This window comes from Chiloscyllium punctatum, chromosome 45 (genome assembly GCF_047496795.1).
Source record: "Chiloscyllium punctatum isolate Juve2018m chromosome 45, sChiPun1.3, whole genome shotgun sequence".
NCBI lineage: Eukaryota > Metazoa > Chordata > Chondrichthyes > Orectolobiformes > Hemiscylliidae > Chiloscyllium > Chiloscyllium punctatum.
This window is the reverse complement of record NC_092783.1, coordinates 61,487,775-61,505,144: the sequence shown is the minus strand read 5'-3', so window position 1 is coordinate 61,505,144 and position 17,370 is coordinate 61,487,775. Positions and strand designations below refer to the sequence as shown.

Here is a 17,370-nt window from a genome sequence, read left to right as displayed (position 1 = left end):
CCAATGAAAGGGGAGTGGCTCACTTAGATCCACAGACTGATCTAGAAGGGACGTCAATCATGACTTTGACATGAGTCAAATTAGTAACCATGACGGAAATAGCTGGAGCTATCTGCAGCCGCGAATCTTTTCCCATCAAGGTCTGATCAGAGAGAAACCAACAGCAAGGAAGTGAAAACACAAGGCATTATCTTTATCAGACACAAACATGTATTAACTCTGAATTTGTACAGATATGATACAATCTAACTGAGGGGATTACAGAAGGTCATAAGATCCGATTAATTTTCACTACTCAATCTTGGCTACAGAGTCACAAAGAGCCAATCAGGAAGGCCCCTGATAAAATTACGGCTGAGCGTTGCTGCAGTGTGTGTGAAAGATGGAGTAATTGAAGGAAGAGGCTAGGGCTTCTGATCCCAGTAGATTCCTGAAAGTGGACAGTAATAGGAACAGCTCCCCCCACTGCTCAATAAGCCTTGTGAGGGAGCAGTGAGTCGGAGTCAGTCAGGTGTAGACAACATGGAATTGTTAAGTCACCTTTCTGTGTAATGGTGTTGGTGATCGGCATAACTCCAGCAAGACCAGGAGTTTCAGCATTTGCTATCACATCCACACAGCCTGCACATTGCAAAAATGTTGGCCCCCCCTCAGCCATGGGGGCTAGGGACAGCTCCAGGGAGACTCCCACTTAAAGCGGCTTGAACCCGAAAGACTGTGTTCGCTGACTGGAATTGGATGGGAAGAGGCAACGAAAACCAAAGTTTTCACCGGAGAGATTCGGATCAAGTTTCCTTTCGAAGACGGCTTAACATCAGAACACGAGGATGAGTGTGAGCTGAGGTGCATCGGAGACGTAGGGCAGGGTGATGGGAGAGGAGAGTACTGCGCTATTTTGACAACGGTGGAGGGGGTGGGTAGGTCTTCCTCTCAAGTCAGGTTGATTGCACTGGAAGAAGGTGGAACTTTCCCTGAACCCTGTGTCCGTTGACCCCAGCAGGTATGACCTAAAGGAATCCATCGTAGCCATCCCAACGCTCACGCATTACCAGGGTCCTTCGGATGGATACTTCTCTCCCTTGTGGTGCCTTGAATATCTTTGCTATTTCTGACGTTTCTTTGGGAGCGAAGAAGATTCCCATTCAGACATAAGTAGCTGCTTGGGAACAAACTATAAGTCAGGTTAACCAGTCCCATCTGTGGAGCCCTCAGTTGAAAGATGGAACACTTTTCAGCTTTTAAAAAATAAAACACTGCCTCCCTTCTTCCCAAAGGACTATCGAGTGACCTGGAATACAACAAGAGTGAACAGATAAGTCAATATGGGATACAGCAGCTCATCACTGAGAAGCTGTCTGATACAATCAACGCCAACCCTCTGACCTGATGAAATCACCCTCACAACCCACTGCTCTGTATCAAATGACCATCTATTCAAAATGGCTATTGGTCACTATCCCATGACCCAGTTGTAAGGGATATCTCACGAACAAGAACAACAGTCATAGAACCGTAGAATCATACAGTACAGAATCGGCCCTTCGGCCCATCAAGTCTATACTGCTAATGCTGCACAATGTCATGTAGAACACCATTGATTGCAGATGCTCCGTGCCAATGTTTATCACAGAGGGTTACAGGGAAGATGGAGGCCATTCAGCCCATTGTGTTTGCACTGACTCTTCAACTAAGCATCAATGCCTACAGCCAATCTCCCGTTTTCTGCCCAGACCCTTGCACACCATTTCTATCCAAATAACCACCCACTTCTCTCTGGAACGCCTCTACCACATTTCCAGGCAGTGTATTCCACTCGCTGTATGAAAAAGGGTTTTCTCACTGCTCATTTGCAAATCACTTTAAATCTCTAATGTCTAGTTTTTCATTCTTTTTCAAATGGGAACAGCTTCTCCTTATCCACTCTGTCCCACCCACTTATGATCAATGTTCTACATGAACCTCCCTTTGCTTAATCCCACCTCATTAAGTATCCTTCTATTCCTTACTCCCAGTAACGTTTCTCCCAAATACATTTTTTGCTATTTGTCTCACCCATTAACGTGTTACAGAATTCTACATTCTCAGTACTCTCTCTCCTCAATTCCTTGTTGGATTTATTCAGATCAATATTATATACACGGTCCCCTATTTTTGATATGCTAACAAGTAGAAATATTTTCACTATGACTGTCCATTAAAGATCTCCAATAGCTTTCCCCTTAGCCTTCATTGTTCTGGAGAAAGAAGATTAGATTGTAGCTACAAAGAGATGACTAAATTTGATAATAGACTAATCACAACTTGTCTATTTACTCTGCTTATAACAAATGACAATTCATAGAATCCCTACAGGCCATTCAGCCCATCAAGTCCACACATATGCTCCAAAGTGCATCCCACCCAGACCCATCCCATGGCTAACCCATCTAGCCTACACACTCTGGGTAATTTAGCATGACCAATTTACCCCAACCTGCACATCTTTGGACTGTGAGAGGAAACCGGAGCACCCACAGGAAACCCACGCAGACTCAAGGAGAATGTGTAAACTCCACACAGACACTCACCAAGGGTGGAATCGAATGCCAGTCCCTGACAACGTGAGGGAGCAATGCCAACCACTGAGCCATGTGCTGTCCCTGTTAAAGCATCCTGTTGAATTCACCAACAGGTTCCCCAAACCCTTCTCGCTTACGAAGGTGATGGGTTCAAGCCCCTCTTGGGCAGTTGAGTATGTAATCCATACTGTAATTTCAATGCAATGCTGAGGGAGTGCTGCACTGCCCAATGTCTCAAATAAACTGCTCAGTCAAGGTTCCATCTGTTGAACGTGAAAAAATCCAACAGCAACAATGAAAAGAAGCTGCCAGAGATTATCACTGGTGTCCTGATCAAAATGATCTCTTTATCAACACTAAACAGATGCATTGGACATGTATCTTACTGTTGCTGGTGGGAGAGCTACAGGTAACCAAACTTCAAAAAAGCACAAAATATATCAGAAGCACTTTGGAAGGTAATGAGCTAGTGAATGCTGCTATATAAATGCAAGATGGGGTGACGATAGCATTTATCACTAGACTAATAATCAAGAGAGTCAGGAAATGTTTTGGGACCTGGGTTCGAATCTCGTCACGGCAGATGGTGGAATTTGAATTCCGTGAAAATTCGGAGTTAAGAATCTAATGAACTCGGATAAATACACAAGAAAGAAAATCCTTCCGGGCCATTGGGAAAGAATGGGTTGGATTAGTCAGTTCTTCCTTCAAACAGCTAGCCCAAGAATGAGGGCTGAATGACCTCCTTGGGCACTTTCTTACTGTGCACCAGTGAAAATATGTGGAAAATGGGCCTCTTCACATGGAAATACTGAATTCAGGTGGAAATATCAAATTATCTGTGTTCTGATTAAATCCCATTAACAGGCATCCTGCACATATCCGGTGACATCGAAGAACTGGAAGGTTGAAAAGTTTGACCTTTGTGTTGTCCTTCAATCCATCTTTGGCTTTCGCCGTGTCCTGGACCAATGTATTTCCCCAAACTAAAGCTATTGTTCAATGCAAAAAATATGTTTTAATTCCTTCTGACAACAAACATAAATTGCATTTACATAGCATCCTTAGAAAAATGTCTCACGGCTTTTCACAAAAGTGGAAATCAAAGAAAGTTGAATGCATTAGGAGACATTAAGAGAGGAGGGATGAAAGCTTGGTCAGTAGAAGGTTTTAACAAGTGTCTTGATGAAGGAGTGAGAGACCGAGAGAGGTGGTGGTTGGGGGGGAGCGGAGGGGAGAGAGAGAGAGAGAGAGAGAGCAAGAGAGAGAAATGGAAAGGGAGCAAAAGGATAGAGAGAATGGGGCATGAGATAGAGAGGGACAGGGGAAAAAGAGAGAGAGGTAGGGACAGGGAGAGCGCACAAGGAAAGGGGGGGAAGGCACAGAGGAACAGTGGGGAAGGCAGAGAGGAGAGAGGGAGGAAGAAGAGAGAGGGGGGAGGGAGAGCGAGGGGAGGGACAGTGAGAGAGAGAGAGAGAGAGAGATTAGGGAGGACATTTCAAAGTTTAGGGTACAATCATTGAAAGACACAATAGAGAATGTTGGAGCAATTAAAAACTGGGTCAGCCAAAATGTCAAAATTTGGAGGAGCGTTTCAAGGATTCTCAGAGAGCTGTAGAATTGAATAAGGCAACAGAGAGGGAGGGGTGAGTCTGTAGAGTGGTTTGTGAATAAGGATGAGAACTTTAGGATTGAATTGTAGCCAGGACCAGGATCCAGTGAAGATCACTGAGTGATGGGGATAACAGGGGAATGGATTTGCAGTGCAGAGATCTCACAGGGATGGACAGTTGGAGGATATTACAGAGAAGGGGAAGGGGCTGGCTTCGTTCTTGTTTTGAAGGGTCCCACCAATGGGCTCAATGGCAGATACTAACCCTGTTTTGAGACTTGAGGGGTGCTCTCTCACACCTTGCCAGTGACAAACAGTGAATTGGATGCTGCAGGAGTGGCTGTCCTAGTTACATATAGCCACCCATGCCTGTCACCATGACACTGGTCACTGGGCTGGCAACTGGACCTGGACAGAGAGGGTGCAGGTGGGTCAGGTCTGGGGGCAGATGGTGGAGGGGGTAGAGCAGGACTCAGGTCCTGGGGAGGGTTGGTTGTAGAGCAATTAGAGCTCCATGGAGATGGCCATTGCTGAAGAGTGCCCAAATAGGAAGGGTCTGCCACAATACCCAATCGGAGGGTTTTCCAAGCTGCCTTCCTCCCCCTTCTGGAAACACTCTCTCTCTCTCACTCTCCCCCTCTCTTTCTCTCACTCTCACACACGCACACATACAGACACACACAAACACACAGACACACACACATACACACACACACATACAGACATACACACAGACACACACATACAGACACACACAAACACACAGACACACACACATACACACACACACATACAGACATACACACAGACACACACATACAGACACACACAAACACACAGACACACACACATACACACACACACATACAGACATACACACAGACACACACATACAGACACACACATACACACACACACATACAGACATACACACAGACACACACATACAGACACACACACATACAGACATACACACACACGTGCACACACACACATACAGACACATACACACATACATATACACACAGACAGACACACGCACACATAGACACACACGCACATGCACACAGACAGACACACACATACGTGTACACGCACACACAGACACACACACATACACGCACGCAGACACACACACAACAGACATACACTCACACATATGCACACACACACACATACACACACAGAGTCACAGGCACACACACACACACAACAGACACACACTCACACATATATATACACACAGACACCCAGACACACATACACACACACATATACACAGACACACACACACTCACACACAGAGACACACATATACACAGACACACACATATACACAGACACACACACACACACATACACACACACACACACATACACACACAAATACACACACGTACACACACAAATACACACACAGACACACACACTCACGCACTCACACACACACACACATAAATACACACACACACACACAGACACAAAGACACACACACACACAGATTCACACACATACACAGACACACACAGAGCTAGTGGTGGCATGAGCTGTCTCTGGAGTGGCCTAATCTGACCTTGGGTTGGAGGATGGTACCAGATTGGAGGAAAGGCAACGGTATATCACCTCCACTGTCCCTCCCCACATCCCCCAGCTCTAGAAGCCCAGAGACAGGAAGATGTGAAAACCAGGATGAGAACTTTAAAATCATTGCAGGTTGTGACATCAACATGGGTCAATCAGCACTGATAGGTGAATGAAGTTTCTTTCTTTTACTCAATCACAGGAGTTTTGTTTTCTGCTGGGCTGCACCCCATCCTCTCCCAACCCCACAGTGGCTCAGGGGCAGCATGGTGACTCAGTGGTTGGCCCTGCTGCCTCACAGCGCCAGGGACCCAGGTTCAATTCCACCCTCAGGGCAACTGTCTGCATGGAGTTTGCACATTGTCCCCCTGGGTCCACGTGGGTTTCCTCCGGTTTCCTCCTACAATCCAACGATGTGATGTGCAGGTTAGGGTGGATTGACCAAGCTAAATTGTCCCATAGTGATTCAGGGATGTGTAGGTATAGTGCATTAGTCAGGGGTAAATGTAGAATTAAAGGACCAGAGAATGGATCTGGGTGGGTCAGAGGGTCTATCTGGACTTGTTGGGCTAATTGGCCTGTTTCCACACTGTAGGGATTTTATGATTCTGTGATATGTGGGTGTTACCAGCCAGGCTGAGATATATTGTCTATCCCTCATTGTCCAGAGTTAAGAGTCAGCCACATTGCTGTGGGTGAGGAGTCACATGGAGGCCAGACCAGGTAAGGATGGCAGTTCCTTCCCTAGAGGGCATTAGTGAACAAGATGGGTTTTTCCTGACAATCACCAATGGTTTAATGGTCACCATCAGACCAATTTCAGATATTTATTGAATTCAAATTCCACCATCAGCCATGACAAGATTCAAACTCAGGTCCCCAGAACATTAGCAGGTCTCTGGATTAACAATCTAATGGTAACACTGTAGGTCACCTACAATAACTTTTAAATTACTGCAGCAAGTCCCTATTATGTCCTGTCCTTGCTGAAGTCTCTTCTAACATGGGAAGGAATGGGCAAGGAATGTTCTAGAAGCACTCCAGTGTAAAAGTGGTGACAAAACATTGTGCAACTCTAGTCAACGTCAGAGTAGGGTCAGAATTGGGGAAGAGCAGTGCTTGAAGATACAGTCTGTTCTGATTTAACATGAGAGTTCTGTTCCAGTGCAATCTCATAATATATGAAAATCACATAATAGCAGCATCATTTAAACCATTGGGACCAGAAATGCGGTAAAGCCAATACAGGTAAGGAAAGTTCGCGTTCTACAAACAACAGTCTAAATTCTCCAATTGCGTTATCACCAATTCATGTTGAAGAAACATATATTATACCAGAACTGACTGTAGTTGTAAGAACCGAGAGAGAAGGGATGGGGGCAGAGGTGTGGGGACAAGATGATGGAAGGATTTGACAATAACAAGGTTATAAAATAAATGTGATGCTGATGAGATGCTCAGACTAACCTTGGTGGTTTTGACTTTGTTTCCGGTGCTACAGCTCCAGCCACTCAGATCTGGGAGAACCTTACACTCCTCACCTTCCAAACACGGTTCCATGTGACACCACCATTTCTGAACCACAATCGAGGCTGCGCTCAAGAGAAAGCAGCACATTGAGACAGGCACTGAGAAAGACCTCTCCCCCACCCGCTAACCCCAACACTGGGCTACACATCCAGAGAAAACTCATTCTGAAAGAACAGGGGAATACACCCCTGTTTCTTGGCCAATATTCACCCTTCAATCAGCACCCCATCAAACACATTCACTGATTGGTTAGCCCGGAGAGCTGGTTTGTACTTGCAGACTGATGCCAACACAGTGAGTTCAATCCCTGCACCGGCTGAGGTCACCATAGAGGATTCGCTTTCTCTACCTCATCCCTACATCTAAGGTGCGTTGACCCTCAGGTTAAACTATCACCACTCACCTCTGTGTAATCAGAGAGTGGGACATGGCAACTTTACCTTTTCACATGGTCATTGACAGAGTGGTGTTAGTGGGATGATTCGATGGGCAACATAATAGCAGCATTTCCTACTCTGCTACGGTGACTCCATCTCAAACGTGTTCAATTGACCTTTAGGTCAACCTGAGACTGTCAGAAGTGCTAAATAAATGCATGTTATTCTTTATGTGCACCACTCTGAAACAATTGTCCTATAAGGTCACTAAAGAATGGCTTATTAGATTAGTCATGCACTCCTTAATATCTTTAAGGAATCATTTGAAACATGAATGCCTCAAGGTTTGATAGTTGTGGAAAAGGCAGTTGTTAAGAATTTGATGGAATCTAGTCTCTTACAGGTAAAAACAAGGACTGCAGATACTGGAAACCAGAGTCGAGATTAGAGTGGTGCTGGAAAAGCACAGCAGGTCAGGCAGCATCTGAGGAGCAGGAAAATCGACGTTTCAGGCAAAAGCCCCTCTGCTTTTCCAGCACCACTCTAATCTAGACTTTAGTTTCTTACAGCCTGTCCAGCCGTCATATTTCAGTTTGATGAATACTTTTGCCATAATTTGCTGAGATGTGAACTAATGATATCACAGCAGGAGCAGTGGGATCTATGTGAATGTGGCAAGTGATGGGATCAATTGTCAATCTCCTTAATCAGTGGATTTAAGGATGGGGAAAGAAATGGGATAAAGATGGTCCGGACTTTTCCACGAGACCGTTTCCCTGGCTCAAGTGGAAGATTGGGGAGAGAAAATAAACACAGAACCCAAACAAAACGGCATCGGACAAAGCAAAAGACTCATTAAAAGCATTGGCAAACTGATCAACAGGGTCAGGAAAATGAATGGGATGTAGGACCAAAGGGACAGAGCTGAGGTTGATAATCAAAGGCCCTGGCACAGTCACAAGCAGACTGTAATTTTTAACCCAAACAGTACTTGAGGTCCTGACTTTAATCTTGGACAGACAGACTGTGGTCTCAAAGCTGATCACCACTTTAATATCAATACAAGCCATTCTAACATGACCTCACACTGTAACCATCTCTTTGACCCCAAACCTAATCTGATTCCAGCTCTAACCTGAATATTGCCTCTATCCCTAACTTTGAACGTGATCTTCTAAGAAAAGGTTGAACAACCTGGGCTTGTTTCCTTTGGAGTTTAGAAAACTGAGAGGGTGAATTGATTGAAGTGTCTAACGTCCCAAACAGTGTTGATGCAGAAAGGATGTTTCCTCTCGTAGGTTAATCCAGAACTAGGGAGCATGCTTTACAATTAAGGATCGCTCCTTCAGGACCAAGATCAGGAGAACCTTTTGTCTTTCTGAAGTTTGCAACGTTTTGTGACTCTCTGCTTCAGAAAGCAGTGGGATAATTGAGTTTTCAGACAGATTCTTGTCAGACAGGAAACTCAAGGCCAACAGGGTGGAGGGGGGGAATGTGGAGTTTGGAACATAAACAGATCAGCCATGATCTGATACATCGGTGAAGCAAACCCAAGGGACCGAATGGTCTACTCCTGCTCCTATTTCATATGTTTGTAAAATCCCTGACTTCAATCCTAACATGGACCCTAACCCTTTGACTTCTCTACCATTCGTGAGTTCAGATTTTCCCAGAATACTGCACTACCTGTGATAGCTCCAGTCGGTTTGATGTGGAGGTGTCGGTGTTGGACTGGGGTGGACAAAGTTAGAAATCACACAACACCAGGTTACAGTCCCACAGATTTATTTGAAAGTAATAGCTTTCGGAGCGCTGTTCCTTCATCAGGCAGCTAGTGGGGCAGGATCATACAATCAAAGTCCCAGTCGGGAAACATCAGTGACCACACAAGAGCTTTAACAATCACGAGTGAAGTCATCATCAGACCGGGAAATCGATGGATTTTACCAGAACTTTCCATCTCACCAGGTTTTCTTGGTGATTAACAGACAGTGCTTCTAACAAGGAGATCACATAGCATCATCTGTCATGAATACAATGCTGACTCACCTCACACCTGCTGATCACTCAGTCACTGCTATAATTCTACACCGGCAAACACATTTTATATTCACTCTGTGAGGTGGATTGAGCTAGCTACTGGTCACTGGTAGAATTAAAGAACCCCTAATCTTGTGACAAATACTTTCTCTTAGATTAATAACTACAGCAGAGTTACTGTCCACGGATCAGTATTAATCCAATGGCTTCTTTTCTTGTTCATGTCTGATTTTTAATCGTTACCTTCAGAATTTCCAGGTTGATTTCACAATGTGATGCTTGGGCTAGCATTCACCCCATATTCATTATTGCTAATGACTGAATGCTATTATTTACCAAGGTTAATTAATGATTACTCATGTTTCCAACCAAATGTTAGAGGCATCAAAGCAGAGTCACAAGCCCTGGCCACAAAACCATCTTCACAGTGCCCCGACCAATCTGTCTGATCCTCTGACCCTCTGTTTTCCGAGACCCTAATCCTCTACCAATTCAGGCAAAGGGAAAATCAAAGATCAGAAGGCCATCAGAAGTCGGAGCTTGTTCAATCACTCAAACCTGCTCCGCCATTCAACAGGATCGTGGCTCATCTAACACTCAGAGGAACTCAGGGACACAGGAACACTAGGAGACCATTCAGCCCCTCGGGCTCATTCCACCAGTCAAATATACACACGGACTCTGCCCCCATAGCTCTCTGTGGCACGAACTTCCAAAGACTCTAGGAGAAGAAATTCCTCCTCATCTCCATCTTAAATTGTTGCCGCTATATTCTGAGATGATGGCCTTAGGTCCTAAACTGTCCCATGAGGGGAAGCATCCTCTCAGCATTGACCCTGTCAAGCCGCTTTACTAATCTTACATGTTTCAAAGAGATCACATCTCACTCTTGTAAATTCACTCTTTGAAAAGACAGAGGGAACAATGCTTGATTCCATACTTGGTGCAGTCAATATCTATTATAAACAGCAGACCATGCTGCTCATTGCTCTAGAGTGATTGTGTAGTTTGTTATGTGGGATTCTAGCTAGGCCAGCATTTATTTCCAACCTGTAATTATCCAGAGGACAGTTAAAAGGCAACTATGTTGACATGGGTCCGGAGTCACATATAGTCCAGACCAGGTAAAGATAGCAGACTACCCTCCTTCAAGGCTTTTAGTGACCCAGATAGCTATCAAACGAGAATCAGTAGTGGTCACATTAAGTTAACTTCTTCATTCGAGACTGTTTTTTTAAAATTTGAACAAAATTTTGCCACTGCTAGGGTGGGATTTGTACCCAGTAACCACAACATTTACCTGGGGCTTGGGATTGCTAATTCAGTGACACGACCATCACACTACCACCCCACCTTTAAGGCAGTTCCCTAGAAGCTGGTTAGTCTCTTTGATTCACTCTTGGACATTTGATCCAATGGGAGGTTTTTGTACACCCTTCCTTGGGCAGTTATTTGTGTTGGGACTGCTGTTACTTACAGCTTTGGGCTCGGTAAGGGTAACAGGTTTTTCACTAAAGGACTTTATTTGTGAGCCAGTTGGGTCTTTAACCACAATCCAACAGCTTCATGGTGACATTTACTGCCATCACATTTCGGAACCGAGTCTCTCGAGCTGCTGTAGTGAGAGATGAAATCAGAGCCTCTGGATAAATATCCCATTTCCACAATTTGATGAAGGGCTCCTGCCCAAAACATCGATTTTCCTGCTCCTCGGATACTGCCTGACCTGCTGTGCTTTTCCAGCACCACTCTAATTTTGGATTAGATTAGATTAGATTCTCTACAGTTTGGAAACAGGCCCTTCGGCCCAACAAGTCCACACCGACCCTCCAAAGAGTAACCCACCCAGACCTATTTCCCTCTGACTGATGCACCTAACACTACAGACAATCTTGACTCTAATCTCCAGCATCTGCAGTGCTCAGTTTCACCAATTCCCATGACCAGTCTTATTCCTTTCAGTGTGACTCCCTGCCCACTCCTCCTCTGTGGGAGCTGCCCAGTGATGCTTAGTAGCTCACTCAGATTCTGATATCCTGCAATCTGTAATAGCCAGGCAGAAATATATAAGGTGCATCTTCATCCTGTACTTTTGGTTTTGCAAACAGCCCCTTAACTCCGAACCACAAATAGATAAAATATTAATTGCAACAAGAGAGTATCTAACACCTATCCTTGACATTCAATAATATTATCATCACTGAATATCCCACCATAACATCCTAAAACTGAACTGGAACTAATCATATTAATATAGTGCCTGCAAGAGCAGGTCAGAGACAAGGAATCCTGCAGTGAGTAACTCACCTCCTGACTCCCTAAAGCCTGCTCAGAGGTAAAGGTCACTCCTTCATCGTCACTGGGTTGAAATCCTGGAATTCCCTCCTGAAGGGCATTGTGGATCTACCCACAGCTCACACCAGGGATGTCATCCATAGAGCAGGGAATGTTAAAAGAAAATTTGCAAGTGGTTTTAAAACTGCTGGAAAGGTTTTTTGGTAGAGCTTAAACATTGTCAAAATGAGACATGACAGTGAAGGTTTTCATTGTGTCCTTGACCGGACTGCGGAGAAAGGAAACCAAGTCGGTTTTCTTGCGTTTGGGTCCTGATAGAGGTTTATAAAATAAGGAGAGGTGTAGATAGAGTTAATAGTGGGTGTCTTTTCCCCATGATGGGGCTTTCGAGACTAGGGGGCACCTTTTTAAGGTGAGAGGAGAGAGATTTAAAAAAGACATGAGGGACAAATCTTTTCTACACAAAGAGTGGTTTGTGTGTGGAATGAACTTACTGAGGAAACGGTTGATGTGTGTACAGTTACAATATATAAAAGACATTTGGGTAGGTACGTGCCTGGGCAAGGTTTGGAGGGATATGGGCCAGGAGCAGGAGGGATATGGGCCAGGAGCAGGAGGGATATGGGCCAGGAGCAGGAGGGATATGGGCCAGGAGCAGGAGGGATATGGGCCAGGAGTAGGAGGCATATGGGCCAGAAGCAGGAGGGATATGGGCCAGGAGCAGGAGGGATATGGGCCAGGAGCAGGAGGGATATGGGCCAGGAGCAGGAGGGATATGGGCCAGAAGCAGGAGGGATATGGACCAGGAGCAGGCAGGTGGGACTGGTTTCATTTGGGATTATGTTCAGCGTAGACTGGTTGGATCGAAGGGTCTGTTTCAATGCTGCGTGTCTCTATGATTCAAGAAAATTCAAGTCCATGTCCCTTTTTGACAATATTTTAATGTTGATAGTATAAATTAGGAGAACTCTTTTCCCCTGGCAGGAAGGTTAGTGACCAGATAAGGAAAAGACAAAGTGGCCCTGACTTTGCAGACCATGGGGCTGCTCTGTCATTAGAGAGAGACAGTTGGTGGTGACTTAATCTGGAGGCCACCATACCCCAGGGAGAGAGGAGAGGTTGAGAAGGAGCATCCTTGATGGGAACCTCAGCTGACTTGATCAGGGTGGGGGGGGATGTGGAAAGGATGGTTCCTCTTGTTAGGGAATGTGGACCCAGGGGTCAGAGTTTAAAAATAAGGGGTCACCCATTTCAGTCAGAGATGAGGAAACATTTCTTCTGTCTCTGATGGCTGTGAGTATTTGGAGTTCCCTTCCTCGGTGGATGCAAACTCTTTGAATATTTTTCAGGCCGAGATCAGTAGATTCCTGAAAAACTATTGGGGTAAGGCAGGAATGTAGAGCAAAATCACATCAGCCACAATCTCATTGAATGGTGGAACAGGCTTGAAGGGCCGAGTGGCCTCTTTGTGTTTGTATGTGGAGCATTAAGGCCAGTCCAGAGTGGTTGGGCCGAATGGCCTGTTTCCCTGTAATTCTGCATTGGTCTTTGTTTGGCCGCAGCATCAGAAGCCTCACTTAATTTAAAATTCATTTAACTTGGGGGTAAGTTCCTACCGTCAACGCAGGATGGAGCTGCTCGTGTTGTCCCAGCCACTTGCCCGGGGAAACAGGAGCACTTGACAGTCTGTGAGCGTTCCTCAATCTTGTTCTTGTTACAGCAGCGATGAGCAGCGATCACTTCACATGTGCCTGCTTTAACATGGACCACTGCAAAATGGAAACGACAGGCAAAAGGTAAGGAGCAAATCCCTCCAACACCCCCTCTGTATCCAGACTGTACGCAGTGTACACCCCACAATGCTCACAGCTTCAGGCAGGAAGGCTATGCCTCAGTGGTATTATCACAGGGTGATTAATCCTGGGAAAAAGTGACGACTACAGATGCTGGAGGTCAGAGTCGAGAAAGAGGTGCTGGAAAAGCACAGGAGGTCACGCAGCTTCCGAGGAGCAGGAGAGTTGACGTTTTAGGCATAAGCCCTTCATCAGGAATGTGAGGGGGGGGGGGGGGGCGGGGTGGTGTCTGGGTGTATTGGTGGGGCTGAGAGATAAATAGGAGGGGAGTGGGGCTGGGTGGAAGGTAGCTGGGAAGGCAATAGGTAGAAGCAGGTGGGGGTGATAGTGATGGGTCAGAGGGAAGGGTAGAGCGGATGGGCGGGAAGGAAAATGGACAGTTCAAAGGGGCGATGCCGAGTTGGAAGGCTGGGTCTGGGATGAGGTGAGGGAGGGGAGATGAGGAAACTGGAGAAATCGACGTTGATCTCGTGTGGTTGGAGGATGAGGCGTTCCTCCTCCAGGCGTCAGGTGGCTAGGATTTGGCGGTAGAGAAGGCCCAAGACTTGCATGTCCTTGGTGGAGTGGGAGGAGGAGCTGAAGCATTCAGCCACAGGGCTGTGGGGTTGTTTAGTGCGTGTGTCCCAGCGATGTTCTCTGAAATATGGACCGAGGTCTGGATCCCACCACAGGAGATGGTGGAGTTTGCATATCTGGAATTAAGAGTCTAATAATGACCAAGAATCCATTACTGATTGTTGGAAAACCCCATCTGGGTCACTAATGTCCTTTAGGGAAGGAAACTGCCATCCTTACCTGGTCTGGCCTACATGTGACTCCAAACCTACAGCAATGGGGTTGACTCTGAACTGCCTTCTGGGCAATTAGGGATGGGCAATAAATGCTGGTCTAGCCAGCAACACCCTCATCACATGAATGAATTTAAAAATTGTCCCTTTGTGGCTCATTGGCTAGATCCCTTACTTCAGAATCTGGGGTTTAAGGCCCAGCCCAGAGATCTGAGTACTCGGTCATAGCCAGCTTCCCAGTGCAGGACTGAAGAGGTGCCTCTCCACTGTATGGGACCTCACCGCTATCTCAAGTGGATGTAAAATATCCCGTGGTCACTGTGAGAGGAGAAATTCTCCCTGACGTCTGCGCCATATTTACCCTTCTACCCAACCAACATCCCCAACCCAGATGATTGGAACATGAGCGAGGCTAATTGTGGGATCTTTCTGTGCAGGAAGAACTGCCGCAATACAGTAGCGACTACACTGCAAAATGTTTGCAAATATCCTGTGGTTGTTAAAGACACTATATAAATTCAAAACTTCCTTCATTTTCTTTGGAGGGTGTGGAGGCTGAGTATCAGTGACTGAGCTCCCCAGGTATCCACAGGACACTGCTCCCAGGAGTTTGGACAAGCAAGAAATTATCTTATTGAACTGTACAAGGTTCTTTGAGGATTCACCAGGAGGGACGTGGAAAGATTGCTTCACCTTGTGGGAAAAAGGGCATTATCTCAGAATAAAGGGTAGTGCATCTAAGACAGAGCTAAGGAGAAGTTTCTTCTAGAATCACAGAGTTTTGAAAAGGCCCTTGGGCCCATCAAATCCATACTACCAACGCTGCAGCAAATCTACACAAGTCTCATCTTCCAGCACTCTCTCAGAGGGTAGTTAATCTGCAAGGTCCTTTACTATAGAAGGCTGTCGGGTCTGGGTCATTGAGTGTATTCAAAGCTGACACAGACAGATCTTTAATCAATAAGGAAATCAAGGGGTATGGGGAAAAGGCAGGAAAGTGGAGTTCAGGATTGTCAGATCAGTCATGATCTCATTGGATGGCAGTGCATGTTAGATGGACTGAATGGCTTGCTGCTGTTCCTACATCGTATGGTCTTGTAGCTTCTACAATCTGGCTGCAATATTCAGTTCTGACCAGTTTACTTCTTGCACTTTCAGGCTCCCGTCCCTCCATCCCCCACTGATAGACATTCAAATTCCTTCCTGTCAATAAACACAGCAGTTTCCCACAAACACCAATATACTAACAATCAGATAATTCTGTATATTCTGAACAGCATAATTAAGTCTAGTTTGGATAGATTGGGTTCTGCAGGGGTTCATTACTCTGTTCTTTGTGTTTCATTGTGTAATTTTGTGAATAAATTTCTGTCTGTTTTAAAATTTAGTAGTCAACCTAGCTACCTCACTCCAGGTAATTCTCACTGTACACTTACCAAAACAAATTGCAAAGTTACGGTCTGAGCTGCCTGCTCAAGAATGTTTGGAGTGGTCTGGCCTAGTCTAGACAGACTGGGGGGTCTTTGCAGGATTTTAAACAGCAAGTGGTAGGTGATAGGGTCTTTATTTCAGGAGTTGGTTTGGTTGGGTAGACAAAGCTTGGGATAGGAATGGCTCTTTCAGTCGCCAAAAGCTTTCTGGATGTGGATGCAGTGACTTTGGAAGGTTTGCAAAAGATGAATAAGACCAAGCTGCAGGAATTAGCAGAGAAGCTGGAATTGGAGCTGCCTGCTTCTGTGAGGAAAGGAGAGATAATTACAGCAGTAGCTCAGCATTTAAACTTGCTGGAGATACCATCAGAATCTATAGAGATGGCAAGGATTCAATTACAAATGAAGCAGCTTGAGTTAGAGGTGAGAGATAAGGAAAGGGGCAGCAGAAATGGGACAGTTTGAGTTATGATTAGAAGCAGAACAGAGGGAAAAAGAAAGAGCTTTTAAACTTCAAAAACTTACGCTTAAGATGGAAAGTCAGCTTAAAAGGCTAGAGATAAAGGCTGAGGGTGGGCTTATTAAGGAAGAGAGTGAGGATGAGCAATCAACCCCACTGCCCTGTGACCCAACATTTCAACTCCCCCTCCCACTCTGCCAAGGACACTTTACCTCACCACCTGATGCCTGGAGGAAGAACACCCCAGGGCATCAATGTGGATTTCACCAGTTTCCTCATTTCCCCTTCCCCTACCTCACCCAGCTCCAACCTTCCAGCTCAGCACCATCCTCATGACCTGTCCTACCTGCCAATCTCTCTTCCCACCTATCCACTCCACCCTCCTCTCTGACCTATCACCTCCATCCCCACCCCCATTCACCTATTGTACTCTATGCTACTTTCTTCCCCCCCTCCCCCCCCACTCCACCCCACTCTCATTTATCACTCCACCCTTCAGGTACTCTCTTCCTGATGAAGGGCTTTTGCCCGAAATATCGATTTTCCTGCTCCTCGGATGCTGCCTGACCTGCTGTGCTTTTCCAGCACCACTCTAACCAAGCCTACCAGGACCCCAGTGCGAAACTGTTTAAGTATGTTCAAGCATTGCATAAATTTAATGAGAAGTTTTTTTTCATCTCATTTGAAAAGGTAGCTAAACAAATGAAGTGGCCAGTGGCAATGTGGGTTTTGTTGATCGAAATGAAGTTGTAAGTAGGGCTAGTGAGGATTTGGATCCTGATCAGAGGCGATATCTGGGATTATGAGGAGGTGTAAAAAGCCTTTGTAAGTGCATTTGAGCTTGT

At 45.6% G+C, this 17,370-nt stretch overlaps 1 protein-coding gene across 3 annotated transcripts in view; it reads right to left on the bottom strand.

Annotated features, from left to right (window-relative positions):
• Positions 1-206: 206 nt before the first annotated feature.
• LOC140467490 (chemokine-like protein TAFA-2) overlaps positions 207-17,370 on the bottom strand; it is a 77,194-nt gene continuing 60,030 nt past the window's right edge. For 2 of the 3 annotated variants that reach the window (XM_072563905.1, XM_072563904.1), the window contains 3 exons: positions 13,611-13,763; positions 7,220-7,344; positions 207-1,156 (listed from right to left, as the gene is read on the bottom strand). In XM_072563905.1, coding sequence (XP_072420006.1) covers positions 1,103-1,156; positions 7,220-7,344; positions 13,611-13,763 — 332 coding nt within the window. In that variant the 3' untranslated portion in view covers positions 207-1,102. Of the gene's footprint in view, positions 1,289-7,219; positions 7,345-13,610; positions 13,764-17,370 lie in introns of all 3 variants that reach the window. The other variant, XM_072563906.1, reaches the window with a different exon arrangement.